This window comes from Anabrus simplex, chromosome 1 (genome assembly GCF_040414725.1).
Source record: "Anabrus simplex isolate iqAnaSimp1 chromosome 1, ASM4041472v1, whole genome shotgun sequence".
Lineage (NCBI taxonomy): Eukaryota > Metazoa > Arthropoda > Insecta > Orthoptera > Tettigoniidae > Anabrus > Anabrus simplex.
Window position 1 is genome coordinate 392,446,617 of NC_090265.1, and position 27,743 is coordinate 392,474,359.

The window sequence follows — 27,743 nt, forward strand, 5'->3', positions numbered from 1 at the left end:
ATACGTCACAGTAAAAGTAGCACTTAGCACAATTAATAAATAAATGGCAAAATAAACAGCATTTTTGTTGAAACTAATAAGGCAAAGAAAATTTTTTAGACTACCTAACTTTACTGTTTCTGAAAATAAGTCATGGTTTTCTGCTTTTGTGCCGAGAAACACTTTTTCTTTATTTTGCTTCTCAAGTTTCTCAAAACAAGTTTTTCGGTGACGAGAGCATCATCCTGGCCCTTGATGTACTCCAGCAATGACTCAGCATTTGCCAAGGCAGCCCCATGCGTAACTGTTTGTTGTGCTTGTATTACTGGAACTCCTAACACTCATGCATTTTTAGTGTTTTGGATATCGCAGTTAAGCTACAATGCGGTTGATCCGATTATAGTAAACAGAGAGTTGAGTGTATTAACATTTTATGTATGGTAATGATAATTTTCCTAATATTTCACTAATGTTTGTTTATTCATTGATATGGTGAATTAAGATATACCGGTAATACTTTTTTAAATTTGGGCTAAGAAAACGAAAGTGATATAGTTTTTATTCTTTCATTGGACTTCCTTGAATGCTCCTGAAACATGTTTGAATAAATGATTTTCAATTATGGAAGCGTATTGACAAGGTGGATCAAGCACATACTATTTTAAATAGTTTTTAATAGCTTTTAACATTTTAGTGCCATATATTTTGCCACATATGGTATAAAGTAGATTTAGATAATAATCGGATTCTCTCAAAAAATGACAAAAACAACAAATGATTTAAGTTCTTTTAATCAATTCTTGATCCCCAAAGTTCCTAAAATTAGGATTTATACAAGAATGTTGCAATATATTGTAATATGGTATTTAAAATCCTGACCTCTTTGTACACGACTTACATCAAACCAATTTGCACAATATATGTACCTCTGCCATTTGCTGCTGTCTGCATCTTAATCTCTGACCACATCACTAAGGTTCAAGATGGTGGATCGAATGGTTCATTTTCATCACTATCAAATTCAACATTTGGATCTTTGGTCCATTTTCCATCTTCATCCTTGATCCAACCAGACCTATAATAAAGAGTATTGGAATAAACATCCTTCAATAATCATTTCATGTTGAGTTATGTTATGACCTACACCTAACTTGCATACCATTAACGTTTTGTTTACAAGTCATCACTAACCTTACTCTCACACTCTACAACAGAGGTGCTCATGCTGGGCATTCCATCCCGCGGGCACCCAGCACTGTAAGCTGACAGTGACGTTGTGGGTACATCACAGGCCGTGAAGGTTGGGCGAAGTTCTCCCAGTCACTCAATCATTGCAACGATACACGAGTTTGAAATGGAGGCACGAAATAATGAAAGAAAGAGGGCAGAAATACACATCATTTTCAATTTACATTGTAAGAAATAAGTTATTTATGTTCATTGCAGTTTATGTTTTTTCACTGCATATAAGAAAGAATTAGGCCTACAACCTCAAATATTTTTATAATGTACGTAATGAATTACAATTTTCACTATTACATTTTAAGAGGTGCTTTAGAAACATTTCTTATATAATACGGAGTTAAGGTGGATAAGTTGTGGGTTGTAGTTGTTTGGATTTAAATTATCTGATAAGCTCACCAACAATCCAATCATTCTTACTGGGAATAAAATCAGTGAGGTTATTTATTTGAAGGCATACTGTGCATCCATCTGGTAGATACATTTGCATTGTTGTTGTACTTTAATCCTACAATGTCCTCACTCATGACGAAACTTCCTCTCACCATTTACAGGCTAGCTATTATCATTGGATGCCTGTTGAATTTTAAATACTATTTTCAGAAATTCAGTGAACCAGGGAAGTCAAATAACACTATAGCCTTGTGGAAAATCAAGCAGTTAACTTGTTGAATTATGTAATTATATTCATTTTTTGTATAATGAATAACAGGAATTTTATTTTTTTTTAATGGAAATATTGTCATTCCCATTCAACGAATTATAAATTGTAGCTTGTATGCTTAAATCCTGTAACTTTGTAGATTGTAACATGAAAATTATAACGTGTCAGTTTTCTTTGAATGAATAAATATAAGAAAATAAAACTGTTTATATCAAGCGCAATACAAATTGAACTGGAATATCTTGAAAAGGTCTGTTTTTATTTTTTAAATTTTTTATTATAGCATTTTATTTTAAATTCTGTATCCCAATCAGCATTTTGCTGAGTAGTGAAGGAGAGCTTCATAACCACAATCAAACGTCAATGCTCTGTCACTTCCCTGCAAAGTGTGTTCGCTCTCTCGCTTCACTGTGACGTATGCTCACTACGTCATCTGCCTGTATTTACATCACGTCAGCCCGGCTGCACTGGGCTAGCCTCAGCGGGTGCCCAGCTGAGCACCACTGCTCTACAAAAAGTAAGAACTTCTATAACAAAATTTAGTACATGTAACTCAACATGCAACCATAGTTCAAATGAAATTACATTCTGAGCTGCAAATTATATTCTGCTTTCTTCATCTTAGTTTCATCAAGTTCAGGTTTGGTGGTGGTGGTGGTGGTGGTGGTGGTACCAATTTTGTCAGATTGAACCAGCAACTTTTTGTCATTCTCCACTTTCTCACATTCATATTTTTCTGGTGGTCGAGTACCCTCTCCATAATTTTCTCTAAGCTTTTGTACAGTCTTTTCTAGAGCCCTTTTCTTCCATAAACTCTTTAAATAATGACGCACTTGTGACTGGGCAGAGGGAGAATTTTTTTGACCTTGTTCACCTGCAAGCAAATTCATAACAAATATCAGATTATACTCTGAGAGAAACAATGTATTATCTTAATTTGAAAGTTTTGCATGGTAAATTACTACATAAATGCAAATCTACGCAAATTCTATAAAAATGTACCATTTTATCAGAAATGCACAACTTTGTTTGGACAGAAAAATGTGGGAAATATTCCAACATAACACAGTAATCAACTTTTGACTTTTAAATCATTTTCATCAATAGGTATGTACTGAACATGATCAATTAATGAAATGATCATCTGATTCCTTAACCCCTCAATGAGGGAGCAGTCACGGTGCATGCCTCGTTAAAGCAGGAGAAGGCCGCTACTCACCGTGAGTTAGGAGTATAAAATGTGTGATACTGTGGTACTGAAACCCCTGTAACTCGGTAGTTTCAGTACATATGCACAAAAAAGGTACAATATAACGCACTCCTTCTACTCTACAACACAAAATATCTCACTGTGAACTACTTCCTGTACCTTCCCATTGGAATGCATAAGCACATAGCCCAACATCACACACGCACGCACACCAATTATCTCCACTTTCAGCATTCATTTTCACCACAACAACATCATATATCAACAAACTATCACCAGAATTAAGATCACCATCACACAAGTCATCATAACCTTTCTTAACCCTCCTTTAGTCGCTCACGGAGATTACATTTTGCATGGTACTGAACTTCTCAGTTGAACTGTTGGTCTCCCCACCCCTATACCTTTCTCCTTGTTCATTTGGACTCGTCCTGTCAGCATTTCGGCGCTATCGTGCATCCTGTAAGGGAGTGTGGGATCATTGTTGTGACAAGTGACATCACCTGGACGTTTCCTCCATGTGCAAATAAGCAAAAAACCTTATATTTTAGTGCATATTATTTATTTTCTAGGTCGATGACTTTGTTGTTCTGTTCTTTTAAACGTATTTTTGAAAAATATTATTTCATATGATGTGATCGTCGTAGGTAATATCATAAGACCATTCGTCACAGTTAAGGCCTACAGTATTCTGATTTTAGATCAAACAAACTGTGTAAGAATAACCTACTAATACTTAAAAGGGTTTCTTTTAATTATACCGAAGAATACTGCAAACGAACATGCCAAAACAACATCTCAAAGGACAAAAATTACGCGCATTTTTAGCCCTTGAGGTTACCTCCGTGCGCAACTAGTAACGTAATAATTTTCGCGCGACTAAAGAAGGGTTAAAAAGTAAAGAAATACTCTCATAAGAGAGTCGCATTTTTCATTTTCCCACCCAGATCAGTTGTCACTGCGCTAAAATTCATGACTTTCAAACTGCTCAAAAAGAAAGGAAACAGACAACAGAGTCGATAGATCTCCACCAAAAGGACTTTGAAACAATAAACTACCCCTATGTAAAAGGAAGTCTAAGTTCACAATCCCTATGACAAATGGTAGCAAAATGCACAGGCTGCACCACGCAGTTCAGTACAGCACTCCACACCTGCCAATGTTTTGAGCATGCCATATCTCATGTGGCACTCTGTGCTGTCAGATTACTCAGTTATCTGTATATATAAAATAACGCTGGGTGAAGATGTCTCATAAGAGAGATGAAACATGTCCCTTTTTAAATAGAAAAGAGGAATAAAAAGTATAGTAGTGGAATTACCCAACCAATAAGAACTCGTAACTTGTTGAGCAGGTTGGCAAGCAGCATGTTGCCTGAGGTAAGGCCATTGATGCATGTACGGACAGTGTCAACGAAGTTAAGATGAACGAGCATGAAAAGACCAAGGAAAGGGGATTGGCTGCCTATAAAATGTTGGACACATGCAAATATAACGAAATATACTGCGAGATCAACTTATCACAGTAGCAGGCATGGAATGTTAACTTGTACTGTCTTTCACATCATTCAATATATTCACCATTATTGTTTTAGTAGAGAATGAATCAAGAAAGCACCATTCACTTCATCTGGATTAAGCAAGCTCCTTTTGTCACTAGTATGATAACCAGATGAACTGAAATTTCTTTCACTTGCTGCATTGCAGGCTGGAATAAACAATATTTTCTTTGCTAGCGGAGCAAGTCTTGGTGGGTCGTCATCAGAAAGATGATATTTTAATAAATAAATATAAACTTCATTAATAAAGATAGCTTCTCAGCCAAATCAACATGTCATTTTAAAAAGGAAAAAAAAAAAAAAAAAACATTTTCTTGGTCGACAAATCCACATGCGTTTTACGAGTATTATTAAATGAGTATTCAGAACACATGGATCACACAATGGAGAATACTTCCTCTCCCTCTCTTCTGTACTCAAAATTTAAGTTGCTGTACATGCAAAAGCACCATTCTCTGCAGCTCAAACAATTTCAGACAACATTTTAGCTTGTACCTCAGCAGCTTGCACTTCAATGTTTCATGAAATTGTTGTGGAAACGGGAGAATATTGGCAAAGTTTATTAGTTCATAGCCTACACCAACATTAAGTTACTGACATAGATCTTGAAACCCTGTTCCCAAAATAGCCGTAAAGGAAAAAAGATCTTAGAAGTGAAGCTTCCCCGGTGTGAAGAATTATTTAATTTAATTTCCAGGTTGAACCGTGTTGTACTTGTCTGCACATGACGTACAGTTGGCCGACGTTTCGAATACATTGCAGTATTCTTTGTCAAGGTGACTGAAATACCCCTACTCGATCTGAGGTAATCAGTCTCCCAGGCAGAAATTACACTACTAGAGTGGCCCTGATCTTGGCCTTTTATATCCTAGCCTTTTTGGCTGACGTAAGCCCTGGCTGTTTCGTGACTATTCTGGAACGTGTGTGTCACAGCCAGGTAGTGGGGGCTTGCCCGCACTGTTATGTAATGGGGTTGCGGCCCGTGTGTTTATGTTGTGGTCTGTATGTCTTAAACTATGAATAAGCATCCAAGAATTACTGATTTTATATCCTTCTTCTAAATTTATGTTGTTCGGATGTTTCTTGATTTCGATAGCCTCGCGGATTTTCCTTTCCAGATTCCAAGGGATAGCTGCTACGATCTTGGTCTTGTCAAATGATATTCCGTGCCTAGTTTCGTAGGAATGCTTGGCTACCGCTGAAATATCTGTGTTTTGGTTCTTGGTGTGACGGATATGTTCTTTTAGGCGGGTGGAGATCAGACGTTTTGTCTCACCTACATAACAAGCTCCACAGCTACATTCAATGTGATATACTCCAGGGGCCTGTAATTCTATTGTGTCTTTTACTGGTGGTAGATAACGGGCTAGCTTCCGGTGAGGTTTATAGATAGTTTTTATGTTGTATTTGTCCAGTATCTTGCCGATCCTGTCTGTAGTGTTTTTAATGCATGGCAGTATCGCTGTTTTCGGGCTGGTCAGTTCTTCTTTCCCGTTGTTTTCTCCTGCAGCGGCCTTTTCTTTGTTCTCTTCTGATTTTTTAAGGACTCGTCGGTTGTTATTGAGCGAGTAGCCATTTTTCCTGAGAGTTCTCGTGAGGTGAGAAAGAAAGAATGAATGAATGGATGGATATGAATTTAAAACGATCAGTGGAACTGACCCACAGTGTCTCACATGCACAGAAGCTGGCGTAAAACAATAGTATTAATGACCATGGGACTGCTTCTATAGCACGATACTGAATCGATGATGCTTGTAGTCGAAAGGAGTCCAAAATCCAAGTCATCAACCCCTCATAATGGTACTTATCACTAGAAAAGTAGAACCATGGTATTTGTCATGTTGCGATACTAATCAAGAGTAGCGTAGACTCACAGTATTCCACACATTATGGTATTATTCACAGGTAATGAAACTTGCACATGTTTTACAGACCTACTGTGTTTCGCACATTGCGGCGTCATTGACAGGCAACGCAAATCTATGGTGTTCACACCTAAGTGTACTAACCACAGGGACTTGTACTATCCTGTGGTGTTCCTCATATAGTGGGTACTAATCATAGGCAAGGCAGAACCATGGGTTCCGTCATACCACGGTGACGCTCAAATAGTGCTACTAATCACAGGTACTGTAAAGCTGTCACGCTCTCGTTTGCTACTAATCACAAACCTATTTGGTACCTAACATAGCGGTACTACGTGCAAGGAATAGCGACCCATGGTGTTCCCCGCGTGGTGGTACTTATCACAAGGAGTTTCATGGTTCTAATATAACCATCCCTTGGTCGCCTCGTTTAGTCGCCTCTTACGACAGGCAGGGGATACCGTGGGTGTATTCTTCGTCTGCGACCCCCACCGACAGGTGGTGTTTCATATTTTACTAGCATGTGTGTTATTCGAGCTAGTGATATGTTTGTGTATTGATGCCAGTCTTGGGTAATTTCTACCCGGTGCAAGTGCTAACGTAAGTTAAGAGTGAGTTTTAATTTTCTCGCAGTTTGCAGAGGGCAGACTAGCTGTGGAGGGGCATTCTCGCTCACACAGCTATGGTGTAGTGTGGTGTACTGTAGTTGGATTGCTCACAACGATCCCATAAGTTGATGTTTGTAAGGGCTATTCAGCTCCCATGAAATGTAGCAGTCACCTATCCATGCAGATTTTAGGCCTATGTTGTTTAACTATTAATATCTCCAATTACGAGTTAAGGTACGAAATTATTAAAAGGAGTGAATATCGCTGACCTTAAGAGTCATTAAGCTCAGTGTATCATGTGGTGGAGTAAAGGATGTAAATCACAAGTGTAGTTTAGACGTTAGTCTGGTAGTATGGTGTAGTTCAGTTACGGTGGAGAGTGACAGAGAGAGGGAAGACGCCTCAGAAACAAGTAAATAGGAAATTAAAGCTTTGCTTGGATTTTTATACCACACTGATATCCTGTGATCAGCATATATATTACAATGCCTAGCACACATACTAATGGATAAGGTAGGTCAAGTTATAGATCTGATGAATACCAAGTATTATGATTTCTGACATATTTGACTATGTTTATTTATTCCATTGCAATTCAATAGTTGCCTAAGATCCAGAGGTCTACTTTATTTCTAAACGACAGTACATAACTCTACTTAAGGCAGTGGGGGCCTCTTTTTTGCCATAACGGTTCCCCTCAGCGGACACCTTCCTACGTTAAGGCCAAAGTAACAGTTAAATATTTAGATTATTTCAACAGAATAAAAAAGTTTACAGAAATCTGGTGAGTCCATTAGAACAGTAGAGGATGTAATTAAAAAGGACAGTCTTCTGTGATGTATACAATCATATTTTTCCTCTGGACTTATATTTCACCTAGTTTTTAAAAAACTATTGAAATTTTAATTTAAAAAATAGTGGTGTACTTACTTGTACTTAGCCCGGGAACATCAAGGACTGTCTTTCTAGAAAACAGTCGTGAAGGTCCATTCTTGCTATTTTTCTGTCTAGCAACAGGTTGAGACAGCTTTCTTTCAGTTTTCAGGTAGTCGTAGTGGTCAGCTTTCAGTTGTTTCATTTCGAGTTCCTTCTTATGGGCCAGGAATTTGCTAAGCTCTACACAATTAAAGACAATATATTCTTAATTAGAGATTTTTTAAAATGAAAAGTCAGCCAAAGTACATTCATTTTTCCAGTTTGAATACCTTCTCCTTCTCCTCAAGTTTGCTACACCTACCTCTCCTTCCATCACAAGGGAGAATAAGCCTTTACAGCCAGCAGTTTATTTGGCATTTTTCTTTTTGTATCAAAGTATGCCTTCCATTTTTATGTACTGATCTGTAGCTATATGAACAATATTTTATGACTGAAGATTTATGAAGAAGTTTTAGCATATAACAGATAGAAGGCTTCCTATCATGACTTATAAGATTTTCTTCAAGAGGCTTACTATTTTCCGTACAGAGTCAAGAACCCCATTTTACAGCAATATTTGAAAATCATAGCTAGTAAATAATTTTACCTCAGGATCTGTATATTATGCATGTGGTATTTACTATTTGCATTGCTCTGTCTTGGAAATAATGTGGTGTCAAGGCACAGCATCTAAAATCTGCTAGTTGATTTGGATACTCATCAAAAGTAAACAGAAAATAAATTTATATTACAAAATTAAAAATGAAATATGCAGTACTTAACAAAATTGAAATAGTGTTGCACTGACTGATTTTTAAGTCAAAGAACAATTACTCTCTGTCTTCAGTGAGAAAATGTAAAGCAATGTATAGCTGCTATTTTGGAAAAATGGCGCCATGACTGAACTAGCGAATGTAGGTATGGTACATGACTGTGATGTCATTAGACTTCGTACAGTCCATGTGAGAAACAGGTGAGCAGAGGATGGGTAAGACATGAGATCTCGGCGCATTTAATCGCAGCCAGATTGTTGGTGCCATGTGTATGGACTATTCCATCTCCGAAATCATGCAGGCAATGGATTTTCCATGGACCACTATGTCCAGACTGTACCACGAGTATGTCGGCGGCGACGGCAGTTACTCGTTTGCGAGTTTCCAGATTTCCTGACTAATAGGCCAATTCTTGCATAGAACATACGTCCACACATCGCGCAGCTGCAGGACGGGGGAGATCTTGGCTGGGTTTGGCGAAGTTTGCGTTCCTGTCGCTTAAGATTTTCAAGTCTACGGCGTTCTTGTTCGAAGTGTTGAACTGAGGCACACACACTTTGCCATCAAAGTAAACAGTCCTTGGCAAGTGTTTCCCAGGTTTGTGGCTTTATTTCTGCCATCTTTAAGGTTTGTTTCAGTAGGTCTTTGAAACATCTCAAGGGGACACCCCGTGGTCTTGAACCGGAGCCAAGTTCACCACAGAGGATCTGGCGCGGTAGTCTGGTGTCATGCATACGGCGCATATGTCCTGCCCGTTTGAGGCAATGTCTAACGACCAATGCTTCTACACTCTTAGCACATGCTTTCTCGAGAACTTCAACATTAGGAATGTAGTTTTCCCACTTGATGTACATGATGGAACGTATTTTTGCTGGTGAAAGCACTCCAGCTTTTTTATGTCATGTCAGTATAAGGTCCACGTTTCATAGCCATAGAGAAGTGTAGAGATGACTACAGCCTGGTATACGATTAGTTTTGTGCGAATTGTAAGGTTTTTATTCCTTAAGACTCTGTGTGATAGTCGGACAAAGGCCACATGGGCAGCACGAAGCCTGTTTTCCACATCCTGTTCTGAAGTACAGCTCTTTGACAAGATACTCCCAAGGTAAGTGAAGTGGTCTACTTGTTCTAGTTTGGTGTTTGAGATGGTAATGTTAAAATCTGGGATGTTCGTCCCTGGTGCAGGCTGAGCAAGTACCTTGGTTGTTGGGTTTTTTTTTTTTTGTTTTTTTTTTTTTTGGCATTGATGGTGAAGCCAAAAAGGTCATATGCATCCTTGAAACTGTTGACTGACTGTTAACGTTCCTCAGGTGTAAGAGCCGGCGATGTGGTATCACCAGCATACTGCGTTTCAATTACTGTAGTAACACTGGCATGTCTTTGAAAGTGAAGTCTAGCTAAGTTGAAGAGGCCACCATCAAAGTGATATTTAATCTTTATGCTGGGGTTGTCTGCTGTTTCATAAAGCATGGCCACCAGATACAAGACAAACAGAGTTGGAACAAGTACACAACCCTGCTTCAATCCATGTGGGATTGGGAATGGTTTGGAGAAGTTGTTTTGACAGAGAATCTGTCCAGTCATACCATCATGAAGTGCTTGCACCAGGCCCACAAAATGCTCAGGACAGCCAAAGCGTCTCAGAACTGCCCACATAGCGTGTCTTGGAACACTATCGAAGGCTTTTTCCAGGTCATAAAACACAAAATAGAGAGGCTTCTGTTGTTCTCTGCATTTATCTTGCAATTGCCTTGCACAAAAGATCATGTCAACAGTACCTCTGGAGGCTCGGAAACCACATTAAGACTCTGGTAGAGTCCTCTCAGGGATCACTTGCAGGAGGCTAGGCAGGATCCTTGCAAGAAGTTTACCTACAATGGATAACAGAGAAATGCCACAATAGTTGTCACATATACTACGGTCACCTTTCTTGAAAATAATGATAAAATTTTTAGGGGTAAGCCTCCACCTTGAATTAGTTCCAGAGGGATGTTGTCTAGTCCAGTTGCTTGCCTAGGTTTCTGTCTATCAAGTGCCACACAGAATTCCTGATAAGTTGGTGGCATCGCCATCCATGGTTGAGTGGGAAGTTGTGGCACATCCCATAGAAAGTCATTGGCACCAGTGGAGCTTTGGTTTAAAAGAGTGGAGAAGTGCTCCTTCCAGCGCTCCAGGATGTCTCTACCATCGGTGAGGGTGTTAGCACCACCAACTTTTTTCAGAGTTCCAACTGAAGAGCAAGATGGACTGTAGATCTCTTTTATTCCCGTGTAGAAGTTTCACAGGTCTCTGGCATCAGATAGTCTTTGGAGTTCTCGAGCCTTCTTCTGCCACCAGCTGTTCTTCATTTCTCTTATATGAGTCTGATATTTCTGTTTCAGATCTTTAAACACAGCTTTCTTTACACTCGATGATGAATCTTGAAGAAGGGATAAGTGGGCTTCATATTTGGCAATGATAAGGCTCAGAATTTCTTCGTTGTTGTCCACTATCACCGGTGTCAAGGTGTCAACTGCCATGGGGTACAATGTGTTGATGACAGGGGCCACCGTCACTGACCTGGATGGTAAACACAGACAGATGGGTCACAGTACAGCAGATTACTTGTGAATTCAATGCTGGATAACAACGAAGTGTGAGCAGCTATACCACCCAGGACCACCTCCTCACAATGAAGTACAGAAGCCACTGTCCCATTTGAGTACCACAGCTCACCGCACGTCATAAGGCACGAAGAATGACAATGGCACAGGAACACCAGCACTGAATTTTCAAAGCACAGAGAAAGATTGCCTGTACAAGTGAGTAATGCTACCAATTTATGCACACCAATGGCAGAGTGCAAGAGCATCTCCAAGCACTCAAGGCAATCAATTTGACTTGTCAGCAGGGTACAGTTCAGGCCAGAGGCATTGTATCATCGTATGGAGACTGTTTATACGGGATGAAATGGGACCCCTGGTACATCTGACAATGTCCGTCACCAACGAATGATACAAAAACCTGCTGTCAGATCATGTCCACCCATTTCTTCACCTCCAGCATACTGCAGAAGACCTGTATGTACCACAAGACAATACACCATCCAGTCACTCCTGAATTGTGATTGACTGGTTCAATGAGCACATCATGTGCATGAGGATGCTTGCCTAGTCCCTAAGGTCACCTGATCTCAATCCTATTGAGTATACCTAGGACACTGTATAGAGAGATGTGCACGCTGTTGACCCAGCTCCGAACAATCTCTCTGCATTATGAGAGTCTGTACAGTACAAGAAATGATTGTGGAACAATATTATTTCCCATGCTCCTGGTATATTGTGGAATCCCAGTCATGTCACCACATTACCAATGTCATCAGGGTGAAAGGGGTTGCTACACACAACAACTCTGGTATCTCTAATTCAACTGCTCATCATATACAGATAGGAGGAATAAGAAAAGGAACATAAAATAGGACAAACATAATGGTAGTCAGTGTGGGAAGACGGAACACAGGAAGAAGTCACAAGGTAAAGAAGCATGATGTAACGGAAAGTTACCAACAAACTAGCGAGATGGCCTCATGCCATTGACAGAACATTACAGCCCCTTGCACTCTTTGTTAGACTAGCAAGGAGAAAGGTAGTACTACTGGAGCAAATCATTAAAATAACTTTTCTTTCATGTGGTACAGGATATAAACATAAACAAATATTTCTACATTTCTAAACAATTTATAATTTTAAAAAAATGTGATTTCATAAAATCTGATGATGTTTTTTCAATAACGAAACATGCCATTCTTTGTTTCTAATAGTGTTTCTTTTTACAGGTATGTTTTGTTATCCATACATATATGTATAAAATCCTTATTCTGTTTGTCATTCACAGCGATATTGACAAAACAAGAATGTTTCAACAGTTGAAATTGGTACCACTTATAAAATTTTGTCTTGGGCTTTACAAGAAAAATACAATGAATCTCTCATGACCACAACTTTTGCACTCTTTTAAAGAAAAGTAAGTTTCTACGAGCGAAGTTATTGTTTCAGATTCGCCATAATGACATAGCTATATGGCTATATCTATCGGCTTGAGGTTGAACTACATACATCGTGATACACCGTGACTTCTGTTGCCTTCCAAAGATAGTATATTGAGAAAAAGGGAACGTTCAAGAGACTTAAATTCATATCAGATACGGGTTACAAGAACAATGCAATGTTGACCATTTAGTGAAAAATACTATCTTTCCATTAAATGAGTGAATCATTTTTTCCATTCTGTTATATGAAAGCACATTATCTTCATCGATACATATAGTTCGCACAGTGGCAATGATCGTTACAGCGTGGAACCTAGGTGAGCAGACACCGTTAACCGGTGGTATAAAATTCCAAACCTTTTCACAGTGCTCAAATGGCGTGATGGCATATGATGGTGTTGATGGTGATTTGTCCATCAGATAGGGACGTTCGATTCCTGCCTCAGCCATCCTCGAAGTAGTTTTCTGTGGTTTCCCCGCTTCTTCTCCAGGCAAATGCTGGGATGGTACCTAATTTAAGGCCACAGTCGCTTCCTTCCCACTTCCTTGCCCGTCCCATCCAATCTTCGCTGAGTCTGAGGGAAAATCCAACCGTGGACGGTAAAGTGATTAAATAATTATTATTTATTTATTTATTTATTTATTTATTTATTTATTTATTTATTTATTTATTTACACTGTTTACGCCCACATTGAAGCACCAAAATCAACCTTATACAATAAAATATTCAAAACATAAGTACATCAAAAACTAAGTTCATTTTTAAAAACTTGATAATTTCTTCTTTTCCCAAAACTTCTTCATTCTAGACAATCGTGCAGCCCGTTCTTCTGCTGATATAACATACTGCTTACATTTTGATGTTATAAGCGACTTTTCCAAGTCATTAATTTATGCGGTTTTCTTTTAAACCTTGTTGTTTTTAAAATTAGTCCATGGTTAATACTAAATTCAATTAACCGTTTGCCATTCTTGTTCGTTAATTTATTCACTGGCCATCGTCCCACCACAACACAAAATTTTCTCCCTCGTTCAATCTCTGCTTTAAAATCTCCAAGAAGAATTTTAATGTTAGTATCAGGTATATTCGTTACTAATTGGTCTAGTTCATCCCAAAAGCTGTTCCCTTTTTGTCAGTTCTGTTCTTTTCATTCGTTGGAGCATCATTAATCAATGAATAGATCTTGTTTTCCACTTTAATCGTTAATAATGCTACTCTTGATGAATTTGAGGAAAAATCAATAATGGAATCTAAAATTCTATTGTGTACCAAGAAACAAACTCCGAATTGAGGAACATTCTTTATGACTCTTTCACCTGGAGGTCCTTTATAGAGACGATACCTTCCTAATTCAATTGGGTTCTGATCAGAATTACGTAATTCTTGAAGAGCTGTAATCACAATTTTATGTTGATTCAAAATATCTATTAGATGTTTCAACTTGCCAACCTTCACCAATGAATTGATATTTAATGTTGGCAAATACAAAATACAAGTACATTCTTAGTTTGATTAATTTGCATGACTGATTATTATATGTCTGGATGCTCCAACTCGCCACAATCCTCTATCTGACACCCCCCCGTATCCAAATGGTGTCTTTGTCTGGAAGATTATATAGCTGTCCAAACCAGTGGATTCTTTCAATACCGGGCGAGTTGGCCGTGCGCGTAGAGGCGCGCGGCTGTGAGCTTGCATTCGGGAGATAGTAGGTTCGAATCCCACTATCGGCAGCCCTGAAAATGGTTTTCCGTGGTTTCCCATTTTCACACCAGGCAAATGCTGGGGCTGTACCTTAATTAATGCCACGACAACTTCCTTCCAACTCCTAGGCCTTTCCTATCCCATCGTCGCCATTAGACCTCTCTGTGTCGGTGCGACGTAAAGCCCCTAGCATAAAAAAAGAAAAATTCTTTCAATAGAAGATTCGCATATTAGTTTGATTGTCTGATCAATGATCAAGAATCTGACTGTGGTCAGGGTTTGCAATTCCAGATGTGATCTGGAAAGGTGATAAATGAAATGATGAAAAATGAGACTGTGAAATGTGTTTGCCTCAAGATGTTCTCTGGCTGTTATTTTACGGCATTGAGCCAACCTTGAGTTACAAATCTAAATGTTATTTACAAAGGTGAAGGATAATTTTAAGAAATTGTGAAGAAGGCTTCCTGCCTTATTTCATCCTAGTTGTTCAGGACTGGGAGTAGGCATTTCCTTCATACACCGCAAACATTACGGTTTTCCCGCCAATGCTTGAGTAGCTGATTGCAGAGGTTTCTCACTGGGCGATGGGGTCGACACATTCCTACGACAATAAATAATAATCATAAGAATAATAATAATAAATAATAATAAACAACAACAACAACAGCTTCCATGGCTCAGACGACAGCGTGTCAGCCTCTAACCGCTGGAAACCATGGTTCAGATCCTGGTCATCCATGTGAGATTTGTGCTGGACAAAGTGGAGGCGGGACAGATTTTTCTCCGGATACTCCAGTTTTCCCTGTCATCTTTGATTCCAGCAACACACTCCATTATCATTTCATAGCATTTATCAGTCATTCATAAATCACTTTGGGAGTGGCGACCCCACTGTACTAATAGCTTATATATGGTTCATTCATTACACCCCTGATCCGGTCAAAGGCTAGAAAACAGCAACATTAACGTCACTTACTGGCGTAAGACTGAACCAAGTTCTACTCTCTGGTTTGTTGTTTTCGTGTATTGAATGCGTAACAAACAGAAGACAATCATTAATGGTTCTCATTCAACGCAGTGAGGTTGTCAATCAATCAATCAATCAATCAATCAATCAATCAATCAATCAATCGCTACTGATCTGCATTTAGGGCAGTCGCCCAGGTGGCAGATTCCCTATCTGTTGTTTTCCTAGCCTTCTCTTAAATGACTGCAAAGAAATTGGAAATTTATTGAACATCTCCCTTGGTAAGTTATTCCAATCCCTAACTCCCCTTCCTATAAATGAATATTTGCCCCAGTTTCACGCAGAACAAATTGAGCTGCTTTTCTTTGGATTTTTTCCCATTCTTGAATCAGGTAATCCTGGTGAGGGTCCCATACACTGGAACCATACTCTAGTTGGGGTCTTACCAGAGACTTATATGCCCTCTCCTTTACATCCTTACTACAACCCCTAAACACCCTCATAACCATGTGCAGAGATCTGTACCCTTTATTTACAATCATATTTATGTGATTACCTCAATGAAGACCTTTCCTTATATTAATACCTCGGTATTTACAATGATCCACAAAGGGAACTTTCACCCCATCAACGCAGTAATTAAAACTGAGAGGACTTTTCCTATTTGTGAAACTCACAACCTGACTTTTATCCCTATTTATCATCATACCATTGCCTACTGTCCATCTCACAACATTATCGAGGTCATTTTGCAGTTGCTCACAATCTTGTAACTTATTTATTACTCTGTACAGAATAACATCATCTGCGAAAAGCCTTATCTCCGATTCCACTTCTTTACACATATCATTGATATATCTAAGAAAACATAAAGGTCCAATAATACTGCCTAGAGGAATTCCCCTCTTAATATTTACAGGGACAGATAAAGCTTCACCTACTCTAATTCTCTGAGTTCTATTTTCTAGAAAGATAGCCACCCATTCAGTCACTCTTTGGTCAAGTCCAATTGCACTCATTTTTGCCAGTAGTCTCCCATGATCTACCCTATCAAATGCCTTAGGTAGGTCAATCACAATGCAGTCCATTTGGCCTCCTTTATCCAGGATATCTGCTATATCTTGCTGAAATCCTACAAGCTGAGCTTCAGTGGAATAAACTTTCTGAAACCCAAACTGCCTTCTGTCAAACCAGTTATTTTTGCAAACATGTCTAATATAGTCAGAAAGAATGCTTTCCCAAAGTTTAGATGCAATGCATGTCAAACTGACTGGCCTGTAATTTTCAGCTTTATGTCTATCACACTTTCCTTTATATACAGGGGCTACTATAGCAACTCTCCATTCATTTGGTATAGCTCCTTCAACCAAACAATAATCAAATAAGTATTTCAGATATGGTACTATATCCCAACCCACTGCCTTTAGTATATCCCCAGAAATCTTATCAATTCCAGCTGCTTTCTAGTTTGCAACTTTTGTATCTTACTGTAAATGTCATTGTTATCATAGATAAATTTTAATACTTCATTAGTATTACTCACCTCCCCTATCTCGACATTATCCTTGTAACCAATAATCTTTACATACTGCTGACTGAATACTTCTGCCTTTTGAAGATCCTCGCATACACACTCCCCTTGTTCATTATTTATTCCTGGAATGTCCTTATTAGAACCTGTTTCTGCCTTAAAGTACCTATACATACTCTTCCATTTTTCACTAAAATTAGTGTGGCCACCAATTATGCTTGCCATCATGTTATCCTTAGCTGACTTCTTTGCTAGATTCAATTTCCTTCAAGTTCCTTCAATTTCTCCTTACTTCCACAGCCATTTCTAACTATTTCTTTCCAACCTGCACCTCCTTCTTAGTCTCTTTACTTCCCTTTTATAATATAGTGGATCTTTACCATTCCTTACCACCTCTGAAGGTACAAACCTATTTTCACATTCCTCAACAGTTGCTTTCAACCCATCCCAGAGTCTGTTTACATTTTTATTTACCGTTTTCCACCGATCATAGTTACTTATTAAAAACTCCCTCGTGCCTGTTTTATCAGCCATATGGTACTGCCTAACAGTCCTAATTTTAATCTCTTCCTTTCTTTCACATTTATTTTTAATTACCACAAAAACAGCTTCATGATCACTAATACCATCTATTACTTCGGTTTCTCTATAGAGCTCATCTGGTTTTATCAGCACTACATCCAGAATATTCTTCCCTCTAGTTGGTTCCATCACTTTCTGAATCAGGTGCCCTTCCCATATTAACTTATTTGCCATTTGTTGTTCATGCTTCCTGTCGTTCGCATTACCTTCCCAATTGACATTTGGGAAATTGAGATCACCCGCTACGATCACATTCCTTTCCTTATCATTTCCCACATAGCTGATTATCTTATCAAATAATTCTGAATCCTTGTCAGCGCTACCCTTTTGCGGTCTGTACACTCCAAAGACATCAAGTTACCTATTGTCTTTAGAAATGAGCCTTACACCTAGAATTTCATGTTTCTCATCTTTAACTTTTTCATGGCTTACAAATTCTTCTTTCACCAGAATGAATACTCCACCCTCCCACCATTCATTTCCTATCTCTACGATACACACTCCAGTTCCGTGAGAAAATTTCTGCATCCATTATATCATTTCTCAGCCATGATTCAACTCCTATTACAATATCTGGTAAATATATATCTATTAAATTACTTAATTCTATTCCTTTCTTTACAATACTTCTACAGCTCAACACTAACATTTTTATGTCATCCCTACTTAACTTGCAGATCTCTGTACCCTCATCACCGCTCCCTAGACAACCCCGTTTCCCTGAATGTACCTCCCTATTACCCTTCTAAACAAATTTCCTAACGTATATGTACCACTGCGGTTTAAGTAAAGGCCATTTGAGCGCAGATCCCTATCTCCTACCCACCCATTAGGATCTAGAAATTTCACTCCCAGTTTCCCACATACCCACTCCATAGTCTCATTTAAATCCCCAATCACCTACCAGTCAGTATCCCTCCTACACAGTATTCCACAGATAACAATCTCTGCTTCCTTAAACTTCACCCTTGCTGCACTTACCAGATCCCACACACTATGTTGGTACTTATACCCGCTCGTCTTACGTTGTTAGTACCAACGTGAAACACTACCACCTTCTCCTTTCCCTCTTCCTCCTCTTCTACTTTCCTCAACATCTTCCTTAACCTAATTCCTGGATAACACTCTACTCTGGTACCCTTTCCTTCACACACTTTCCCCACGTGTCTAACGATAGAATCCCCCATGACCAGAGCCTCAAAACCCTACCCACCTCATTTGATCCCCTCCCCTCCTGGTCAGTCCTATCTTTCCTGACAGCTGCAGAAGCTACTTCCTCCTCCCTTTTCTCCATCCCATGACCCTGCTCCACCTGTCTTTTCCTATCCACTACTCCACATTTCCCTTTCCTACCTCTTCCCTTTCTCCTACTTCCAAACTTCTCGGCAACAATTCCCTGTTCCTCATCTTCCTTCAGTTGTTCTACTTGCAGTGACTCGTACCGATTTCTCACCGACACCTGTCCTGAATTTTGATCCTGAATGGAGCCCTTAGCCTGCGGTCTCCTTCCCCTTAAAACATTAGACCACCTGTCTTCCACAATTCCCCCCTTTCCTTCCAATCCCTCTATTACACCTACTGTATCCTGTACATTGTTTGGAGGCCTACTTTCCTTCCTGTCCTCTGAGAGAATCCTAATTATCTCCCTCAAGCTCTCCAACTCCTCCCTCATACTCCTTAATGCCTGGCCATACCCACAGTTCCTACACTCGCACTGCTTAGTCACTTTTTACTAAATAATGAAAAGAAAAGGAAAAATAAGATAAATTCTGTGCAAAATAAAAATGAAAGGAAAGAAATATTGTCTAGGTTAGTTCACCAAGATCACACGACAGTAAGTTATTTAATATAGGCTACTACTACACTACAATACTACTTAATTGTACTATTTTTATTCCTATAACATGCTAACACAATGAAAATTGCTGTTAATTACTGGAAACAGAGAATAATACACAAGAATTACACAATTCTTAACTGCAGTTAAGTCTACCCTAATTACAACAACAGAATTTTTAGTAAGAGAGTTACTACAGATACCACAGAAACGGTACTATACTATACAAATATTTCACAGTAATAGAATAAACACACTACTTTCTAATAAGTTACTATACTACACTACAATAATGTTAAAACTAAAGCACAAATAGAAATGAAAATTCCAATTAGGCCTAAATTTAGATATTCGCAAGAACTACCGGTAGGTACTCAAAGATTACCAACAAAGTTAAACACGTACGGTATACAGATTAATATTAGTACTAATTTATCCTACGATGCTGTAACAGAAATGAAACCTGCCGTTTACACAAAAATACACACGAATATAACAGGCAAGATACTATCTAAAATACCATATCTACACTACTATTCTCAACTGAAATGCGGTTATGTTATCTTTACAGATGGTGGATTACTATTATTTTCCCTACTCCGTGGTAGTGAGAATAAAAGTGTCCTTAAATGCTGAAAAATATGAGGTTGTTTACAATACTTTCTCAAAAGTATTTCTGTCTAAACTACGCCAGGGACTTGAATTGCAATTATCGGAATGTAGGAACTTGATTATTAGCTAACCGCTCATAAATACTGAAATGTCGAGGGTGTGAAATATAAATTACGGATACTTTAACTGCCTACTCAGAACTACAAATGATCGGAATACAAGAATCAGCTGATTTTTATTTATATTTTCTTGATACACTAAACCCTTTGTTCACAGACTGTAGCCAACAATGCCAATATTTGAATAAGAAGAGCGACAATAATCAATAACACTTACAACTGTTAACAATTTCGTCAGTGAAATACTGTGTATTCTGTCGAAATCCTTTCCTTAAACAAAATTTACAACAGTATCGCGTTATTAAAAGAAGTTATTACCTTCGTGATAGGTGGGACAGTTGAACTGCTATTTGAAATACCCTGTCAAATGCCTGCACTAATAGATATAACCGCTGCCGAAGTTACGACTCTTTTTATATCCCGTCTTTGTAAGTACCGTATTTTATCAACAAACCAATTGATATTTTAATAATACTATTAAAAATAAAGATATATTTCTTCTTTCATGCAGACCTAAATTACCGGTTGTAATCTAGCGAACGCCTACGGAACTACTCAGTGTGAAAACTGTAAATAAATGCCAGTAATCACAGATTACTACAAATAAACACTAAACACAATTATTTGTGGAGCTAAATGTATCACACAAACACACACACACACACACACACACACACACACACGCACGCACGCACGCACACACACACACACACACACACAAAATTTGGTAAATTTCTACAATTATTAACTACTTTATCACTGAGATAACACAGAGCTCTTGGAACAGTCAACCACTCGCTAGCGCATCCAACAATCCAACAATGGAGCAAATAGCAACATTAACATCATCTGATGGCATAAGACTGAACCAAGTCCTGCTGCCTGCTTTAATGTGTTCACATTACAGAAAGCGATGTTAGCAAATAACAATAATTCAATATTCAATATATTTGCGTTCTGTGCTATTCAATGTCTGGATAGTAGACATCATATCCATTTGCTCGCACTACCTAAATGGCAGATTTAATTAGTGAATTAGGACCTGGTGATTATCTATCGGGAGATTATGTTAATTATTTGCTTCACGATACTGTCTCTAGAGAAACATATTTTAGGCCACAAAATTATTTTTCTTTTCATTGGAGCTTGGAGCTTTGGACTTAGTTCAACCGACTATACATCCACAAAATACATCAACAGAAATGCATTGGGAGAACATGACGTCCATGAAATGAATTACTCACTCTTACAGAACAGCTGTTATCCAGTCAAATTTTAAATATTGTACCTTATGGCTCAAAGTTAATATTTAAATTCACCGAAGGGCTTCTAAAACTAAGAAACGGAGAACTAGACCAAATGGCACTATCAAGATTCAACAAAACCTAATTTAAAATAATATTCTATGGGATTCACTTGGTTCTTCTTTTCACCCAACTGAGACAACGTATTCCAATCTGAAAATAATTTTTGATCATCAACGGTTGTATGAATTTTGTGTGTTAAATCAACAAATTTCAAATGAGCTCACCATGCAATGCAGTAAAAATCCACGAGGAAGACAAAAAGAGTAAACAAAGACAAAGCGGCAAAGATAAAATATGCAGTTACAGACACACAACAGAAGCTAAAATGATACGTTTGGAAAAAGATTAATTGAGTCAAGTTTAGTCACAGGAAAGAGCGAGTAATGGCTCTAAATTCTCAGACGTAACATAAGAATGTCAGAAGACGTGGAGTAAATAAGACAGGCTAAATTAATCATATGGGATGAGACAACTATTGCTCCCCATTACACCCTTTCAGCAGTAGATCAACTACACTAGTGTCCAAAAGTTAAGCATAAGTTACGAGTAAGCAGGGCAACAGGAAATAGACCGCAAATCGCACAACATATGCACCTACCAACTTTGCATGTTCGCTCTGTATAGAAAAGGAGTGTTACCTGCTTTGACTAGCGGCGTAACCGCAAGGTTTGCCCTGTTATAGTGTGCAGAGTGTAGCCTCGTGATGAACGTGACAACATAATGGCACAATGATACCATTTGGACCCTGTTTTGCAGGGTAAAATACTCGGCCGCCTGGAAGCAAAGTCGCTGTATCCTTGAATGTGCCACAAAGTGTTATTTCCCAGCTTCAGAGACGATTTTGAGACACAGGAGATGTTAGTCGTAGGCCAGTATCAGGACGACCAAGGGTAACCACCCCACAGCAGGACCGATATCTCGCCTAAACCGCCCGACGAAATTGGAGTGCACCTGCAAGACAATTGTCGGCGGAGCTTGCAGCCCTCTCAGGGGTTGCCGTTTCCCAGCAAACTGTGTACCGAGGCTCAGAACAGCAGGCCTGTCTGCCCGACGTCCAGCGGTGTGTGTCCCGCTCACTCCAGCACAGAGATGGGCCCGTTTACTGTGGAATCGTCAACATCAAAACTGGACCATGAATGAATGGAGGCATGTCCTCTTCACAGATGAATCCCGCTTCAGTTTTCAGAACGATTCCCGTCGCACATTAATCTGAAGAGAACCAGGTAGCCGATACAACCACAGGATCATCATGGAACGGGACCAGTATTGTGGTGATGACGTCATGGTGTGGAACGGCATGCTGAATGACCGTATGGACCTGCACATTTTCATGGGTGGTCCGAGGAACACTGTTAACGCTCGGAGATACAGGATGAGGTACTGAGACCACATGTTCGACTCTTCAGAGGTGCAGTTGGTCCAGATTTTCTCTTAATGGACGATAATGCCCAACCGCACCGCGCTGTTCTGGTGGATGAATTTCTGGCTGGGGAAGACATTCATCGCATGAACTTGCCAGCGAGGTCTGCGGATCTGAATCCCATAGAACATGCCTGGGATGCCCTGGGGAGGCGAATCGCATCCCATCAGCCTCCAACCAAGGACCCTTCAAGACCTTCGCATTGCCCTTTTGGAGGAATGGGATCGACTGCCACAAGAGCTCTTGGACCAACTGATAGAGAGCATGCCACGTCGCTGCGAAGCATGTGTGGCCGTCAGGTGTAACCATACACCCTATTAACAGCATATTTTGTTGTGGAAGACATTGCCAAGTTTTGTTAGTTGTTGTCGAAGGTGTACCTTAGCTATCAGAACCTCTCTGACACTGTTTTTTTGGACAAGTTGTGTGACATATGGTGTGTGATTCAGCTTCCGTTTGTTCAGCAATCCGTCTGACATTCCTATCAGGCGGTATGGCCTCGTTTAGTGATTATGCTTAACTTTTGGACACTAGTGTACTTATAATCATAAATCACCTTTCACTGTTGCCACTGATGCTTTCTTGGTCTGTACTTATAGACATGATAGGTTTTGCAGAGAAACGTAAAGAATTTCACCTTATTTTCTTGACACAGCATAAGCCCAAAAGCCTATATCATGTCTATGATAATACCTGTTTTGATTCCATTCAAATACCATATAAAATCTGGAAAGTGTAACTTTTATTCATAGACATGTTAATAGTCCATTTAGAATTTCCAATTACTTTATGGATAGTAATTTTGACTGTCGAAGACAGGCTTACGTACTAGTAGATGTCATAATTAGTGTTCAATACACTGAAAAGCTTTGAAGTTACATATTTTTAACCTTTTCATTGCTGAGATAAATTCTCTTTTGTAAAAGCCCTGTGCTGAATTATTTTTAATAATTAACTTCAATACATAAAAGTCGGAAATAAGATGAAAAAAACCAGAGGGTTCTTGCCTGCTTGTCATATTTTTATTTTAAATATGGAAGGTCCTAAACTGATTTTTCTAACACAAAATTAGCTATATGTTGTGCAGGAAATTCAAGGTTGTCCAATATAAAAGGCCAACAATTGAACAAAAATCGAACTAATAATTAAAAATAACAGTAAAAAGCTCAACTTACATGTTTCAGTGGCTACAGATGGTCCTAGCTGTCCACTTTCAAGCACCGATATATAACTAAACTGAAGACAATAAATTCAGGGGTGTCTAAAATGAGTAAAAATGTATCTAAATTTTACGGTAAAATATTATTCAAGATAAAACACTGAGAATGCATTAAAAATTCCTATACATCTTGGTTTGATATCAAAATAAAAAATGGTCCAGACCAGTTAATCAAGGGTTGTACAAAACTGGTAATTCCAAAACTGAGGGTTGCCTACATTTTTTCAAATCGCATGTCTTCTTTGGAAGTGTTCATTTGCATGAAACAAGTTCATCTCCTTCAGTACCTTACTAGGGTATGGTAGTTTCTGAAGCAGGGGTGTACACAGAGTCTAACGTCGCATTTTTCACACATATATCTACTTTCTTTCCTCTTTTTCTCATCAAGGTGGTGTTTGAACACACATGGCAGTACCTGGCAGGAAATCTCTTCTTCGGGGTGGATGGTACAGAGGAAGGAAAATATCTCTCTGTCAGTCTAAGCGGTTTGTCCCCGGCTGGTTGGACAACTTCTGTACTTTCATTATAATCGGTGTCATCACTATCATCATTATTCTCGAAATCACTAAAATCGGAATATTCATCTTCCGAATCTAATGTGGATAGCACTCTTACAACCTCAGATTCGGCAAGATCGCGCGCTTTACTGGCGGTCGACATACTGTAGCTTACTCATCCCTGACGCGGGCCTCACTGCTAGCTTGCACACCAGGCATACCGCAGAGCAGCTCGTAAAGCAGAGTGTCGTATTTATCTCAATAACTCATGAATGAATCAACAGATTGTCATTTCGTAAGCTCCTATCTACTGCAGAGAGATGAGAGAGAGATCCGCCCAAGGAGTTTGAATGACTTCTTATGTCAACACAGAGTATTGCGTTGACAAAATCAGAAGAATGTCACGCTCGCAATATTGTGAGCGCAGCAATGTAAAGGTCAAGTACTAACTTTTTTTTTTCTCAGAGAAACCCAGCATTATTTTGAAAACATTTTATTTTCTTTGGATTCTACAAACCTTAAACAATTTCTCCACACATTCACCACTGTTATTAAGGCAGCCGTCAGAATAAAGCACCAATTTTAGTATGACTTCATCATAGAAAGACGATGCCTGTGATGAAGGCCACTTAAAGCAAAGAGAGTGATGATACTGTATACAGTCTGTCTTCACAAACTTTTGCTTTAACCACACAGACCAAATCATCTGTGACAACCAACAGTCAGCTGCTGCGTGGGATGTCATGTCCATTTTGACAGCCTTCATTGAACATTCAAACCCATTTACTCACCATTCCATCTGTATTTGCACTTTCATCATACATCTCACACACTTGGAATTAATATCAGCTGGTTTAATGTTTCATACATTCAAGAAACGAATCACAGCTACAAAGCCGGTAGGGTTGATCTATTGTCTTGAATGTTCACTACATGATGGCCACACTATGTCATGTACATTTTGTCTCCACCGTAGCATATGGGTGTTAAACAAATGAAGGAAGCCATTATGCATGCTTAACATTGCAACAGAAACTAAAAATTGCCCCTCGTATAAGCCAGGATTCAAAACGCAGCCACCTTGGGGAGAAACCAGGGACTATGTCACTCAGCTATCATGCCCCTGAAGTCATTAATATTCTCGTCTATTCTCATCATCACTATGCAGTGGATTTTGGCGCTGAACAATAACCCTTAAAATATTGAAATTTGAGATTTCAAGGCCATTTAGTAGCTCTAATAGAGTACAACATTTCCCACACAAAAACTAACAAGTTAATTCCTACAGTTATAAAAGATTTTAATTTTGTGTCCAATGAATAAATCAACTAATCTCTAGCATTCATAGGAAAAATATTATATCAGTTAAGTGTCAATTTCCAGTAAAATGATATCATTCCACCATGATTAAATTATTCTCACTAGCAAATTAGTTCAAGAAGTCTATGTATAAAAGGTAAAATTAATTGGGCCCTGAAAACAGAAATATGTCATAAAGAACAAAAGTAATTCCAAGTATTTCCTCTAACCATCAATATGCTTCTTGCCCTTGCGATGTACAGCCAATGTAGCAATTGTGTCGAAAATGGGACGGTGATTGCATATCATACAGCATAACCTGGAGAAAAAAAAATTATGGATGTATTATTACAAGCAAATAATATTATTTTTTAATAAAAGAAAAGAGGCAACCAATAAAAAGGAAAAGGTATTATATACATTCACATGATAAATATTATGTATGTGACTAAAAAATATGTAAATATATACATTTCAACAAATGTTTGAAATAGTATCATAGTAGATTCCACAATGTAACATGGTCCATTCACCAAGACACCCGAATCACAGTCCTATGGCACCTCACACAGCAGACTATGTTGACAATTGCAAGTGCTTTGTGTTCAAATCCTAGTCCATTTGAACATAACTCTCCTGCCATGTCAAATAGGTAGAAGTTTGTTAATCTACAGATGCAGCAGCTGTTGTAAGTTCTGTTGAGAACAGACAAGCTTAGTAGACAAATACAAGAATGCAATAAAATACAGATATATGAGTTACTTTCCACAGATCATACACAGCAAGACAAGTACAGAGAAACAGCAATGTGGATGATAGGCCTCAAGAGGTCATCCTTTTCATACCATTCAATACCAGGATCGGTATCATGAAACTGCATTTTATTTTAATTTTTACAATTTGTTTTATATTGCACTGACACAGATAGGTCTTATGGTGACAATGGAAGAGGAAAAGCCTAGGAGAGGGAAGGAAGCGGCCACAGCCTTAATTAAGGTACAGCCTGGTGTGAAAATGAGAAACCACAGAAAATTATCTTCAGGGCTGCTGATAGTGGGGGTTCGAACCCACTATCTTCCTGAAGCAAGATCTCGCATCTCTTGGCAACGAACATATACTGTCATTTCTCTTAAATCTGATTGCTTCTAACCCACAGAGGTTCATAATTCAGATCAAACTGCACATAGGTCTCTGCTCCAGGAAGTCTATCAGGTGATTTGTATTGCACCATGAGAACGCAGTTCAGCTCTTGTTCAAAAACACTGGAAATTCAAGAATGGAAGAATGTGATATTCAATTATGAGACCAGTATTGATATGAGACTAGACATACAAGAGTATTGGAGAATTAAGATGAAACCACCAATATGGCCTGATATTCAGGACGTCCATTCATTTTTAGGTGGAAGTGCCATGTTCTGAGCTGGAATAATGGTTGAATGGCATACTCTTCTCATTATTATCAATTGCAGACTAACTGACCCCTAATATTTTCAACAGATTCTAGATGCCATTGTTAGGCTCTACAGGCTTGATGTTGAGGACCTCTTCCTTCCACCAGATGACAGTCATCATCATACTATGGTGACATGTCAGCACCTACAAAGACATCAGCAGAAAGGACTGACCTATAGAGGCAATGCAAAGACCAACGCAAAAGTGGCAATTTCACAGCATCCAACCTCACCTGCTATTCGCCAGGAGCTCATCAGTGCTGCCTTAGAGAGCAGGATTGTTTACTACATGAGCAACTTGAAGGACTGCTTCAGATAATTCCTGATTAAGTGAAAGAACTCGTTCCCACATG

General features: G+C 38.8%; 1 protein-coding gene across 4 annotated transcripts in view; it reads right to left on the reverse strand.

Moving 5' to 3' along the window:
- Positions 1 to 27,743, reverse strand: part of LOC136856830 (sodium channel modifier 1) — a 100,736-nt gene that overhangs the window by 25,835 nt on the left and 47,158 nt on the right. For 2 of the 4 annotated variants that reach the window (XR_010858468.2, XR_010858470.2), the window contains exons 3-6: positions 26,168 to 26,256; positions 8,057 to 8,242; positions 2,471 to 2,759; positions 906 to 1,054 (exon numbers count right to left, since the gene is read on the reverse strand). Coding sequence is in view for 1 of the 4 variants with exons in the window: in XM_067134995.2 (XP_066991096.2) it covers positions 958 to 1,054; positions 2,471 to 2,759; positions 8,057 to 8,242; positions 26,168 to 26,256 (661 nt within the window). In the remaining 3 variants the exon portion in view is untranslated. Of the gene's footprint in view, positions 1 to 740; positions 1,055 to 2,470; positions 2,760 to 8,056; positions 8,243 to 26,167; positions 26,257 to 27,743 lie in introns of those variants that run through there. The other 2 variants (XR_010858469.2, XM_067134995.2) reach the window with 2 other exon arrangements.